Genomic DNA, 14,082 nt, shown 5'->3' on the forward strand with positions numbered 1-14,082 from the left:
TGATCGACCCCTCGTGCCTTCGCGGGAGGAAAGCGTCTCAAGGGAGAGGCATGCTGATAATTGATTGGCAGGATTAATCCCACAAATTGTGGAGAAGTGGCTTGTGTGTGTGTGTGGCTTTGGGAAATCTTCTCAGGTACTGGCACTCAGAATGAATTGTTGCCCATAAGCAGTAAAGAGTGTTTGTGACTTTCAAGGTTTGAAGGATGGTGTGTGATATCAGAAAGAGTAGGATTAAAGCTGTCTTTATTGACAGTGGCTCTATAAACAACTCTTTGTGATGATTGACGGAAATTTTGTCGTTATCTTAAAGGGATGGTACAGTTTGGTTGAGATGGGGCTTCAGGTTTCCATCATTTTTTGATGATGATTTTTTTGAGATAATGAGAAACCTCTTTATGAAATATGAAAGAGCATCATAATTCTAAGAGGAATTCAAAGTTTGTTTAGTAATGGAAATTGGTTTTGAAATGGCTGAGATATCCGAAACAAAGCAATCCTAATAAAAGGTTGGATCCACCTTTTATTAGGATCGCTTTGTTTTTTTGATATTTCAGCAAGATTTTCAGACAGATTTTCATCATATGAACTTTTAATTCCTCATAAAATTGTATGCTCTTTAACACAGATCATGAAGTGGTTTCTAAGTATCTTGCAAAACATTAAAGGCTGAATCCTCACCTCAATCAATACTGTACCATCCCTTTAAATCAGTTACATGATATCTTTTTTTTTTTCTCTCTCTCAAATTGTCAGTTATACGTGCCATCTCGTGTGTTTGGATATTAAAAGCCAGTTCCAGTTGTTGGTGTAGGTGTAGACATGACACAGGAAAGGCTACCTGGTATCAACGTTTGATTCAACGAGTCATTGTCTCACATTCTGACTTTGTTTGTCAGTAGTATTGTATGTAAAGCTCATGCTGAAATCAGAGAATATGTGCATAATAATCATTAAAAAGACCATGTATAGCCTATGCAATCTACTGAAAGAATGTTGATGACATGAAGTGTGGGTCAAGGAAGGGTTAGGAATAGTGATGCAGAATGAGCTACCGTCATGGGTTCTTATTCAAGGAACATTGGCACAAGAATCAGTACCAATGTAAGAGGTACAGTGCATTATAGTCATTGTTTGTTCTTGAAGAATCAATAAAAATTGTTATGTTAACCCAAACTTTGTGGGAGTCACATTTAGAAAGCAACTCACTGTGTCTTGAAATGATGGGTAATCTGATATATTACCACCTTCCACTCTTTGTCAAAAAGAAACTGAAATCAGGACATATCATGGGGCAACATTAAAGCATCATGTAAAATTTAAGCTCTATTTGATTTCATTTTTTCATTCATGACAAAGATGATTTCAAATAATAGTTAAGGATGAATATTTAGACAAGAAAGCTGTTTGAAACAAACCAAATGCCAGTCATATTTTATCTACAATGAATTTTACTTACCCATGTATTGTGTCGGTAGATTTTAAGTGGACGCAGCGTGCTGATAGTGTTTGATATACTTCTTATCCCATGATACAGAAAATAATGGATTGTGCTCAATAAAGTTACATAAACATCATGAGAGCTCTCCTTTAATTACGAATCAGAAGTATACTAGAAATGTTGCATCTCCTACCATTTAGACAGATTTAAAGGGGAAACCAGAGAAAAATATGTAAGGACAGTTCTCTGTTAGTTTGAATTATATCCCACCTATAAGTAGAAAACAGAATCAACTGTCACCAAATCTAATGATACTGAGATTTACCCCCATCCCTTCAAACTGTGGAAATCTCATCATAAGGGCAAAACATGTATGATCAATCTGTGTATCTTTACAAATTGTATATACTCATAGGAACTGAGGAGAACTTTCAACCCAGTCAGGCATGTTATTGCTTATTTCCCAATTTCTGTAGATCTGCTATTACATTTTGCTTATCTCCACTGGTGTAGTGACATGTCTTTCAGGGTCTTTTAATTATTCCTGCTTCTGAAATTCAAGTGGAAAGGCGAGTTTAAAGAATTCAGGTAGAAATTGGTTAAGTACAAATCAATTGACTACACATAATAGGAATATGACTTGCATTTTGACTTCATATCAAAGTTGTTTTTGTTTGATACTTTTATATCTGATGTTTTAAACTATCATTTTATGGTATCATATATGAAGTTTTGCTATTAGTACCTCTGAATTTGTCATACTGTAGAACTTGTCATTTATATGTGAAGCTTTACTATCAAGCTTGTCCTTAAGAAATATGATTAGTAGATCAACTTGTTTGAGTTTAATGTGCAGATGTAGTCACCTTGTAAGTACGCAGTGGGAATATTTTTACTACCTTTGTAGTTTGTTTTCTTTTTTGGTGGTAGATTTTGTATGGACCTATAAAAGGAATTGTAGAACAGTATTTCTTTTTTTCTTGCATATCTTGTAGCTTAATCTCCATTAATGTCTGTTTACCTGAAAACTTCTGTAGTGAGACTTGCCGAAGAATTACTCTGGTACGTTTCAACTTTGCTTTTGAAAAACATACTGGTTTTCTCGACTGCAAGACCTGATTTCATCACCTACATGTAAAGTATTATTTCATACATCAAATATCCATTATGAACTGAAAGTTTTAACTTGCATGAAAGTTGCTGCGTTATCCTCTAAATGTCAAATGTCAAACGTTTTTTTTTTTTTCCCCCGAGTGCTTATCTAACCCCATAACACAACCATTTGATGTAAAAAGACTTGGGAATGTATGCCATTTCAAGATCTTTAAATTGAATATACATTGTACTGTATAATCAAAATTATGATAATGTTGTGATACAGTTTTTTTTTGTAGGCTTCTCAAACCAATACCGGAAAACCACATCTGGGGACTTGAGCAACCTCATGGGACACACTACATGTACTTGAAGTATACATTGTCACATACACTTGTATATACATGTACTTGATAGTATCACCACCTTACCGCAAACAAATGAGTATGAATGAACTAATAGGGGGTTCCTATTTAAACCAAAAAGGTACAATGTACCCTAAAAACTATTTTGACTTCATACTTATCAAATTAGGAGTACCAGGTATTGATGGAAAGGGAGGGTCATCCAAGTTCATTCAAATGAGTCTTCTGTATGTCTATATACATACAGCTGTATTTATGGGAGGTGTGCATACAATGTAGTTGTAAACCAGTTTTTTCAGATACAGTACTGCCTTGGAAGCATATGCTGTCAATTACTGGATCACAAATTATCTTCACATTGTGCACTGTTGGTGTTACTCAGTACACCATACTGCATCGTTTGTCTTGGAAATTTATACGTGGGCATGTGGATGCCCACTTCAACAGTACGGCATACAAATGACATCTTATGATCTGTTGATGCCTTGTGATGTTAACACAGAAATGGATGTGCTTCATAACACTGCTACACTGCCCCCGTGCTGTGAGACCACCTTATTAAAGACAATGTCACACAGCTACTCAGCTGCCAATAAATCTTTGCATGATCCATTTCAGATAAAACTTTTTTATCTTGTGCTTGCTTTGCGTATGGTACAAATATGTGCCTTCTGATCTGTTACTTGGTCTCATATGTGGCCCCATATGTGCACAATAGTGGTAGTTACCACTGTGACCTTTATGCCAACATCCTGACCTGCTTTATTTTCTACATTACTTGGTAATTGGTATATCTTGCTCAAGCAGTTTGGATTGGATGGTAGACCTAATCACATGGTTATCAACTGCAAGCTGTCATAGGCTTGAGTAGGCAAAGCCGCAAGAGGTGCAAAACCTTGGTGCAATGATTTGGTGTCACAAGTCTTGTGAATGATATGAATGTGTATATGATTGAAATGGAAATAAAGAATATTTCATGGTATACATTGCTCTGACTTTGCAGGTGTCATTGATACTGTATCTGAGTTCATGTTTTTGTGAACATTTTTTTTTTTTTTTTTTTTTTTGACAGTGGTGAGAACATGAGTTGGTATGAAATAAGGTTGTACAAACTAAATTGGTGGCAAGGACAACCAATAATCATATAAACATAAAATAGGGACTTAGAGATAGAAAGAGATAGCAGTGGCAAAAACGGTCCTATGAAGAGAAACAGAAAGCATGACCGAGCAGGGCAAAGGTGTTTGTGGACAATCAGAGGAATCAAGACATTAAAGGGATGGTACAGTTTTGGTTAGGATGGGGCTGCAGGTTTCCAACTTTTTTGTGTGTGTTTGCGAGATGAGAAACCTCTTACGAAATGTGAAAGAACACATAATTAGTAGAGGAATTCATAGTTTATTTAATGAAAATTGATCTTGAAATGGCCGAGACATCCAAAAAAAAGTGATCCTGATAAAATGCAACAGGCCTAGACTTTTATGAAGATCTTTACCTATGCATAGCTCAGTTTTGAGGGCTGATCTACCACTTGCAAATGTACAGTACATGTATGGGTCTAGGGCAATTACCCCAGACCTTTCCCCTGACCCTAACCTGAACCTAATCCGAACCCAAACTTTAACCCTAAACCTAACCCTAATCCTTACTCCAACCTTATTACATGTGTACTAACCAGTTCAAATTCATGATATTCTTCCGTCGAGATGTTTTCATTGCAACTGATTGACAAATTGCCCTACATCGATGTAAATAAGCACTGAACTGATCAGTGTTTTTTAGTAGTAGCCATAATAAAAAATCATGGGCGTACATACTGGCTACTACTAAAAAACACTGATCAATTTAGTGCTTATTTATGTCGATGTAGGGCAATTTGTCAATCAGTACTAACCAGTATTTAGCCGGGGGGGGGGGGGGGGGGGGGGGGGGGGTAATTGCCCTGATATGAAAAATATTGCAAAAGTCAGAAATTGTCCCTTCAGCTTGGCCACTTTATGGAGGATTTTTGTGCAGGGCAGTCATGTACAAAGAAGTCGAAGGATTTGCCTGCAGTGTTACATACTAAAGTAACCAGTGCAAACTTGCCTTTTTTCTTCTTTTTTTTTACAATCATGAACAAGCTTATCTTTTTTTATCATGATAGCCCAACAGAGGTCCGTTTTGGAATTAATTCTGAATAACAGGCAAATTAAGGCAGACACATCTACAGACACATGCATAACCTCATCATATCCCTACTCTCATATGCACTGCAACTCGTGTGCATTCATGGTATAATTTATTACCTCCTGTACATGTACATTTGTATCCCCATTGTCACACTATCCCTTCTTGTCTTCTCTCCCCTCATTGTTCTGCATTGTATGTTTGTACCACATTCTGTTGACCTTCTGTTCTTACGGCATTCGCCACTGCTATGTACGTGTATACACTGTATCAAGCCTCTTGTTCAGCCCATTCTTTAATTGGTCTGCTCATTATGAAAGCTGTGTGTGTCCTACAACTTAGCACACTCCATGTATATGTATGAAAGTGTATGTAGAATTGTGAATTCAACCTGTGTGTGAGGGGTGAGACGATCGTGGGTAGGTGAATCCAAAACAGTGTGAAAAGACCTTTTTTTTCCTGCTATGATATGCATGTATGGCCAAACCCATTACGGAAACTCATCCACAGTCTATATTCTGAAATATAAAAAAGTGAATTCATTTTGCTTTGTTCTGTCCTTGCTTTTCATAACTGGTAATGTTCTGATTTTAACTGATCATAGCATTCATCTACCTCACAGTCCCATCACTCAATCCTCCCAATCAGCGATACACAAACTCCTTCCACACAGCATCTCAAAAACAGACATGCATACAACTCTATCTATTCCTTTCGGGGGGCTATCCCCATCCCTCTCCTTTAAAAGGAGAGGGAAAAAAAGACAAAAACAAAACAAACCCTGGAAAGACAAGTAAAAATAACACTTGGTACAGCCTGGCATGTTATCTACATGTGAGAATTTTTTGCTTTATTTGACCACAAGAATGCAACAGAATTGAAAAGAAACAGCTTTTCCCCCTAACAGACCAGCAGGCCCTGATGTGCCCTATGAGGACTGCTCGGCAGGCATGCTCCTGATGATATCACTGTCTCCTGCAGGAAAAAAAAAAACACAAACAAACAAACATAGGAAACAGCAGAGTAAAAAAGCGCAGCATTGAACAAGAAAACTGCATTGTTACTCTACTTTCTTTGCTTTTACACTCATGTTGCATTTTGAAGACATTCACAGCTTTTCCAGTAAAAATAGAAAAATGTATGACATCTAGCAATGTGGGAAAATGTGGACATATTCCAGGGGACAATCCACAATCTAACTTGATAGCAGTTACACTTACAAGTTGGTAGCTGAATCTTATTAACACACTGCAATTCTATGCAATTCTATGCAAACCTGTATCAAGCTTTCACTTTCACTACACAAAAAACATCACTAAACGAAACAACCCCCCCAAAAAACAAACAAACAAACAAACAAACAAACAAACATTGCAAAACTGTATTATTTGCAGGCAAATTCAAGTCTAGTTTGTGGTGGGATGTTATGTGATGGAAATATGTAATTAAAGCATAGAGGCACAACACACTCCCTGATGCCTTCCCATAACGTGGTTGCTAGGTAGCCATCTTTATCAGTAACATGGCAGCTGACTTCTTTGAGGTGCCACCCTACTGGATAATCTACCACCACTCAAATGGCCACATTCCCTTATTATTTATATAATGATACTGATTTTTTTTTTTCTGATACTGCCTTTGCATTTTGTATTACTGCTTTTATCATTGAAATTCCAAGTAGCATAGTAAGTCTTCTACAAAAGGAATATCTGAATGTCCCTAATGTAACAATATATCATCAACTTGAAAATGACAAGTATAAAAGAAAATGCACAAAGAGCACTATTCAAATTTTCTTTATCATCTGAATTCATATGCTTGGCATTATTTCTTTCCTCCAGATTGTAAGTTGCTAGTCCACACATTCTTTATTCAGGAAAAAAAGTGGAGGAACAATTTTTTTTTCCTATTCACTTCACTTTTTTGTGCCTGCTGATGAGTGCCTGAAATGTCCCCCATAGTATTGTCTCCTTTCATGGGCCATCGTGTCTCCTACTGTAACACAATTACACATACCTGGGTCAGTGATGCATAGTGTGCACACCCTGAAGTACTTTCCGCATGCTGTGCCCAGCTCAATGTTGTTCCCACTGTAGTGATGGACTCCAGTCTTGGCCAACATGGCGTAGTACTCCACCTCACTTTTCCTGCATAGCACACGGGGAAAAGAAGTGTGTGACAACTTCACCAAGTGCAGTCTTGCTTCATATTTTGGAATACACAGGGAAAAATATTACTGACTGCCAAGGTTCTGGCCAGTGACAAGTCCACTTTACTTGGACTATTAATACAAGACATAGCGTGAACACTTTGTTTCTGCAAACCACAAGTAATCCCTGACAAGTCCCTTAAATAGAATACATGCACTGACACATTAGCCCTATGCCAAGGCTAATGTATCCTTATAAACCAAGGCTTATGTATCCTCATAAAAAACAAACAGAAGTAACAATGTATTGTCCTCGTCACTCGCTGTCTTCTTATAAAGGAAATGTTGCTGCAAAATAATGCATGGGATTGCAACAAGTTGTTGCAACATTGGTGTATACTTCAGAAACAGCTCTACATCTGTATAACTATGAAAGTTTGATATCATGTTATGAAACAATATTTGTATGTATAGCACTTTATATCAAATATTTCAGGCATTATTTGTCTTGGATGTTAAAGTCAAAACACTGATGGTGGTGGCGTACAGCTGCGGGATCAAAGTATCCTCCTGAAACAATTTTTTTGTCATTCTTTGTTTTTCTTTAATCTTTGGAAGACACAAAACTTTGCTGTTTCAATCAGGAATTGCAGAGTCTTAACTCACAGTCTACACTTTTCCACACTAACTGCAATCCAATGAAGAAGTAACTGTAAACCATAAAGCTATATGTGAAAAAAATAAAAGGAAAATTGTTGAACTTCTCAGATGCGGTGAGTCAAATTCTCTTGCCATAGAGAATTCTCATTATCTCAGGCATTATGCCAACATGGACATGGACAAACTTGCCGGAAGACACCAATGCTTTGCTAGCAACTTTCATTATAGCCAAACAGTGAACTATATAAAGATAACACTTCTGGATAATTTTTGGACCTAAATTTTTACTCTGTTGTGATGAGAATTTCGTTATAACTGCATTTATTAAAATGAGAATGCAATGTAATTGCTGTATAGGACCCATCGTACCTGAGGGGACGTGTGTTGTTGGCCAGGATGACCAGCTTAGCCTTGCCATTCCTGAGAGCCTTGAGGGTCTGCTTGTAGCCAAGGTGGTACTTGCCGCTCTTCATCACCAGCTGGAGGCGGGTGTTGATGCTTTCCATCTGCTTTTTCTGCAAGGAAAATATGACAAAATGACATTTTTGAGAGTAAAACAGAAAATCAACACTGGTATGCTCACCAAGATTCAGGACTTATTTTTGATACACTTGGGTCATTTACTCATCTGATCTACTAACTATGCACTGACCCAAAAGGGTATGCTTTATTCGGAGATCAGTGTGAAATCAAAGACTTGAGTTGCTTCTTACTTTCTTAGACAGGTCAGTGTTTTTTAATTTTATATTTTACCATGGGCAATTAATTTCATAAAAATTACACAATTTTAACACATTATGAGATGACAAAAAACAAAATGATAAACACAGCCAATACCCGAGAATTACTATACTGCGCACAAAAGGTATTTTCATGTGAGTAATTTTTTATGGGACTCTGCAGAGTACAATGAATTCAATGTTTTTTTTTGTTTTTTTTCACAGCATCACAACATTACATATAGTGGTACATATAACAAGCAAATATGTTTGCTAGTTTTTACTCTTGCACTAGTTTCTGATCACATGAAGTGTGCAACAATTTTCACACCACTCCTAAAATTACTAGTATAATTTAGTTAACTCACAGCACAGTTTTTCCAAGGGACTACACCATGGCAGACAGCACTTACAAAAAAAAAAAAAAAGTCATTGCCTACCAGTGACTTTGCACTAAGAAAATTCTTAATTACTGATTTGCTTCTTTCTCGCTTGAATATGTGTACTGCCTAACATCACTCGTCATCAGGGTACCGTCAGTTTTGGGGTGCCACTTCTGTCTATGCACAAGTTCCTTTTCCTACAATTGTAGGTGTAGTGCTAGAGGTCTATATCAATTTCTGTGCATGTCTCCCAACTACTGTTTAAGCTATTGTTTTCGCGTACAGACATTTTGACGAATGGTTAAGTCTTTTAGACATTTTCGCGAGATGTTTTTTCACAAATTGACATGAGGCTATTGTAAATTTCCCTAGCACTGTTAGTAGCAATATTTTCGCATGTTGTTAAATTCCCCGTCCTGCTGTGATTTGCGAAATTCACGAAAATTAAACCCTCATGAAAATAAGAGCTTATATAGTACTGTTCTGGTATGCTGCGTGAAATGTCAACATGTAGCCTCCCCTCCTGTGAGTGTGAGAAATTTGTCAGTTTTGTGGTGGGAAGAGTTTTCTGTACAGACCAGTACAAGCCAAACACTACACTACACACACACACACACACACACACACATGTTGCCTGCACTCAGGTGACAGACCTGGGACCATTAATTTCATTCAAGGGGAGAGGCAAGGTTTTGAACAGAAGGTATAAACTACTATATCAAAATTTGAAAGTTATAAAGCTTTATACAGCATAGATCTGTTCTAGGTTTGTTCTAACTGGTTACATTTTAAACTAAAAAAGGGAGGGATTTGTGAATGAGGAACAAATGATCCCTGATAGATCTAGTGGTAGCTCAACAGTGAGAGAGACTCCCAGTGCAGTGCCAGGCGACGACCTGATGGGAGCACAGGTCCCGATGGGAGCACTGGCGAACAGCGATATGCAGTAGAGGTCTATAGACACTACATGTATGGGATAAGAATGAATTGCACAATTCATATAAAATTTTTTCTCTTCCTTTTTTCTTTAACCCTATCTGTGTCACAATCCGTTCAAAAGTAATGAATTTTTGAAGTTTCTGCTCAGTCACGTCTGGATGAAAAGACTAAGTAAGCTTGTGATGTCACATGAATACAACGATATAAAGAAAGAATAAAGAAAATTCAACATATTTCCATTTTTCTCACATAACAAAAGAACACTCAACTTCTCTCTTTCAGAAAGCAGGGGGAATAATATTACCCTTAACATACGTCTGCAGCAAGTCGAAGAAATGTGCACTTTATTCAAAAAGTTAACTTTTTCCTCAACTTTCACTGATGTGTTCTACTAATATTGCTGCATTCTCTCAATCCTAATGTACATGAAGGTGGACTTGTCCTTTAAACATTAACTGTTAACATGGTTAACTATGGCAGTATGGCGTAGGATCATTTGGGGATGAATGTGAAATAAACAATGGAAATTTCCACTTGGTGGGTTCTTGGTCATTTGTTCATAGATATACGTATAGACAGGGAAACATACCGTAGAGGCGTAGTTATGGGTAAACTCGGCCTAGCGGGTAAAGTCGGCCTCCAGCGTGCGCAGTACAACTACAGTACTTGTAATGCGTGCGCTGGTGGCCGACTTGGCGCTAGTGTACTTTCGCAACTGTTTGTCAAAATCAAATGACCTCCAAACATGCACAAACTCACCCTAGTTATTCAGTAACCTAAATACTTTCATCTGAGCGAGAGTCCAGTAGAAATGGAATTTTCACCATTTTGTCACTTATTTACCTCTCGGAATAATCTCGATCGCATGCTACTCGCTCAGCTAGCGATAACTGCGTTAGGCTGCGTTCACATAGAAGTATACTATTCGGGTATTCGGGGCTCGTTTTCGAGGGCACGCGAATAGCTTGAATCGAACGACAGGATTTCCTCACACCGGTTCACATAAGAGGGCACTATTCGAAAGTATTGAATAGCTGCGAATAGTATAGCAAAGTGGGAATCGAGCTTGTTCAATTTTCTTGCAGCGTATACCGTCTCTCGTTTATGAAATAATGACAATTTTGGTCTGGATTTGCCCTCTAGCAAAAATAAGCATGTAGACTGACATTCTGATGCAGTTTAGAAATTGTTAATAAGATTTGCTGAGATGTAGGAGGAAGAAATCCTCACTGCCTGGGATGGCGAGTTGACGGTGCCCGAATATACGAATATGGAATAGCGAATAGCGAATACCGAATACTTCTATGTGAACACAGCCTTTAAAATACAGGAGCAGACAGCGCAGCACGATGTACAAAACACACGGTAGCACAGCTGCGAGGGGAGCACCGCGATTAATCTGAATGAAGCTATCTCACAGTGACCACGGCAAGTTCTTCTATGGTGTCTTTCAAAAGAAAATACCTTTTCCACCATTCTCTTGGATTCTACCGAGTCGCGGAATAAGTAGCGATTTTATAGGATTGAGGTTGGTCATATTGTGTGTGTTTTGTGTTATATACAAGTGTACAAAATTCTTGATTTACGTTAATTTACCGTGATGTCGAATCAAGGTAAATAAAAAATTTTGCATTTGATATTGACAATGTAGGATTTATGTTGATATAAATTAGTAGACCCTCCTATAATTATTAGTGTTATTTTGAAATGAAATCATTTGTATATTATTGTTTCTATGAAAAAGAAAGAAAAAGAAAAGATTTACAAAGACAAGTGTGTGTGTGTGTGTGCATGTGTATGTTAATTGGTGTGAATGAAAGAAGATTGTGAAAAAGTGGTGATAAGACAAGGGTGAAGAATATAAGAGAAACGCTAAGAAAAGGGGGAAAGGAAATAAAAACAAATATATACTATTATTTAGATTACTATTCAAAAAGTTAACCCCCCCCCCAAAAAAAAAAAAAAAAAAATGAAACAAAAGGTTTACAAAATGGAGTGTTCAATAGAAGATGATGGAAGGGAAGAAAAAAGAGAAATATGCATCATAAAGGAAAGCAAGGGAGAGATGGATAAGTTTGAAAAGAAAAGATGAAAGCAATTACTATATACTGAAAACAAAGAAAAAGATGAATCAAACCTGGATGAAAGCAAAGATGAATATGAAGGCAAGAAAGAATTGTACATGTTGTAGAGGAAATAAAGGGGAAAAAAGAATCATTAGAACGACATGTAAGAAAAAGATTGGGGAGAATAGAAAAGAAAGACCCTTTCAATTGGAGGGAAAACCCACAATGAACAGATGAAGGAAAAAAAAAAACAGGCAAAAAGTAGATCTGTAAGGAAATTGAGAAAGATAGAAAAGAGAGAAATCACAAAGAAATGACTGCTACAGGTAGGAAGGTGGAATAGATTCTACCTGAAAATAAAAGAAGAAAAGAAAGAGAATGATATAAGTGGCAGCATACACTTGCGCACATTTTCAACCGCTGCCATGAATCTGCAACCGCTAACGGAAAATTTGGCCGATTACAAGGAAAACAATTTTAGCTTTTCAAGGACACACTTGTCCATAGAAAAGGCCACTGTGTCGCTACCTTCAGACCAATTCGTAATTGTGCTTGTGCACAGAGCAGCAATTCCAGCGATAGCGATCAAGATTTTCCAACGATTTTCCGACACTTGTAAACGCTAAAAGTGTAAAAACTTAACTTATATTGGACTTTGGAGACTCAGATGGAAGTACTTTAGGTTACTGAATAACCAGGGTGAGTTTGGGCTTGTTTGGAGGTCGTTTGACAAACAGGTGCGAAAGTACACTAGCACCGCCGACTTTACCCATAACTACGGTAGATTCTAACACTAACAGTTAAATTTACATTACAAAAGCCGCGCTCCCGCTCGCTGAGGAAAATTTGACACATTTCTGATTGGCAAACTCACACAGCACAGTTCAGGATAATTACAAATTAGACGTCTAAGACTAACGTTAGGTACGAGGCCAGGGTCTAACACTAACAGTTAACACCGTGCACCGTTAGAGCTAAACTTACAGAAGTTACACCGTCTACAGACAATTATACTGTAGTGTTAGTACTGTAGCACCCGGCCCGGCCATATGACGATGCGATGCATCGTTTACAGTTCTTGAAAGAATCTCGGTTATTATGTTGGCAAAAGTTGTCTGTCTGTATCAGCGAGCAGACCCAGCGGCCGTGGGTACATTACCATGTTGACTATAGTACGATTACTATGAAGTATTCATGGAGTATGAATCTTATCACGATCGCGATTATGAGTTAAATGACTAGCTCTATATGAACTCCTTGATCTGAGCTCCGCTCCGCTCCGAGATCGAGAACCACTCACATGCATGCGATGCGATGCATGACACACAGCACAGAGCACACGACATGTGGTGCAATTATACTACGGGTGTACGGGAATAGTGCGGTACAGTGTGTGTGTGTGTGATCTGAATTTCTTTACCTGCTTCTTTGAGGCCACCATTTTGACGAGTTGTGCAGCTTCCTCGACCTAAGATGGAAGAAATAAGAAAGTTAAGGTCATTTCACATTCGTAAAATCACTTATTCTTTCACAATATACACAGGAATATAGTCATATTGAGAATTTAGTTGGGACCGATCACGTACTTCGTGAGAAATTGTACAGCCGCAACGTGAAAGAGACCGATATCCCAGCATGCATCCCCCACCACACTTCCGATTGTGTCAAAGTTTGTTGACCCCATTTACACACATTTTTTGAAGACGAGCTTTTCAGCGGCCGCTGTGCAAAATGTTACCGCTGTAGAAATCATCAAATTTTGTCATCTTTTGTGATTTCCGCACAGAATCAACCGACATGTTTGTGTATCTAAGCAAGAAGGTACGTTATGGGCATTGTATCATTCTAAGACATTATCGAATGCTTCACATTTTATCATGTTTTTACTTGCAGCTGGCTGTACGTGCTTCCCTCTGTCGTCATGGCTCCCTGACGCCGACGCGTACGGGTGGAGAATGACCAGTGCTCCGCCCCGCTCCTTCGCTCAGCTCGTTCAGCATGGACCTAATTTACACATGGCCAATGCAATGGACATTCGCATCGTATCGTTGGAAATAGTTCCTTATGTCCCCCCCCCCCCCCAACTTGCACAAGAT

At 38.1% G+C, this 14,082-nt stretch overlaps 2 protein-coding genes across 2 annotated transcripts in view; one reads left to right on the top strand and one right to left on the bottom strand.

Moving 5' to 3' along the window:
- Positions 1–5,909: 5,909 nt before the first annotated feature.
- On the bottom strand, positions 5,910–13,611 carry LOC139727846 (large ribosomal subunit protein eL30-like). The gene is made up of 5 exons (XM_071638819.1): positions 13,573–13,611; positions 13,407–13,454; positions 8,249–8,394; positions 7,087–7,217; positions 5,910–6,045 (listed from the first exon to the last, which is right to left on the bottom strand). The coding sequence occupies exons 2-5, from the start codon at positions 13,425–13,427 to the stop codon at positions 5,999–6,001; spliced, it is 345 nt and encodes a 114-aa protein (XP_071494920.1). The 5' UTR covers positions 13,428–13,454; positions 13,573–13,611; the 3' UTR covers positions 5,910–5,998.
- Positions 13,612–13,710: 99 nt separating this feature from the next.
- LOC139727847 (WD repeat-containing protein 35-like) overlaps positions 13,711–14,082 on the top strand; it is a 38,520-nt gene continuing 38,148 nt past the window's right edge. Inside the window, exon 1 of the mRNA XM_071638820.1 lies at positions 13,711–13,807. Within this exon, the coding sequence (XP_071494921.1) occupies positions 13,784–13,807 (24 nt within the window). The 5' untranslated portion in view covers positions 13,711–13,783. The remainder of the gene's footprint in view (positions 13,808–14,082) is intronic.

The sequence above is a fragment of the Diadema antillarum genome, unplaced genomic scaffold (assembly GCF_040938485.1).
Source record: "Diadema antillarum isolate AM-2024a unplaced genomic scaffold, OU_Dant_1.0 seq00000156_RagTag, whole genome shotgun sequence".
Classification (NCBI taxonomy): Eukaryota; Metazoa; Echinodermata; class Echinoidea; order Diadematoida; family Diadematidae; genus Diadema; species Diadema antillarum.

Excerpts from the sequence above, each read along its gene's own strand:
- LOC139727846 (XM_071638819.1), bottom strand. The coding sequence starts at position 13,427 with ATGGTGGCCTCAAAGAAGCAG. Across the intron at positions 7,218-8,248 it reads AACAACACACGTCCCCTCAG|GAAAAGTGAGGTGGAGTACT; the intron begins GTACGATGGGTC and ends TGTGCTATGCAG. Across the intron at positions 6,046-7,086 it reads ACTATGCATCACTGACCCAG|GAGACAGTGATATCATCAGG; the intron begins GTATGTGTAATT and ends TTTTTCCTGCAG.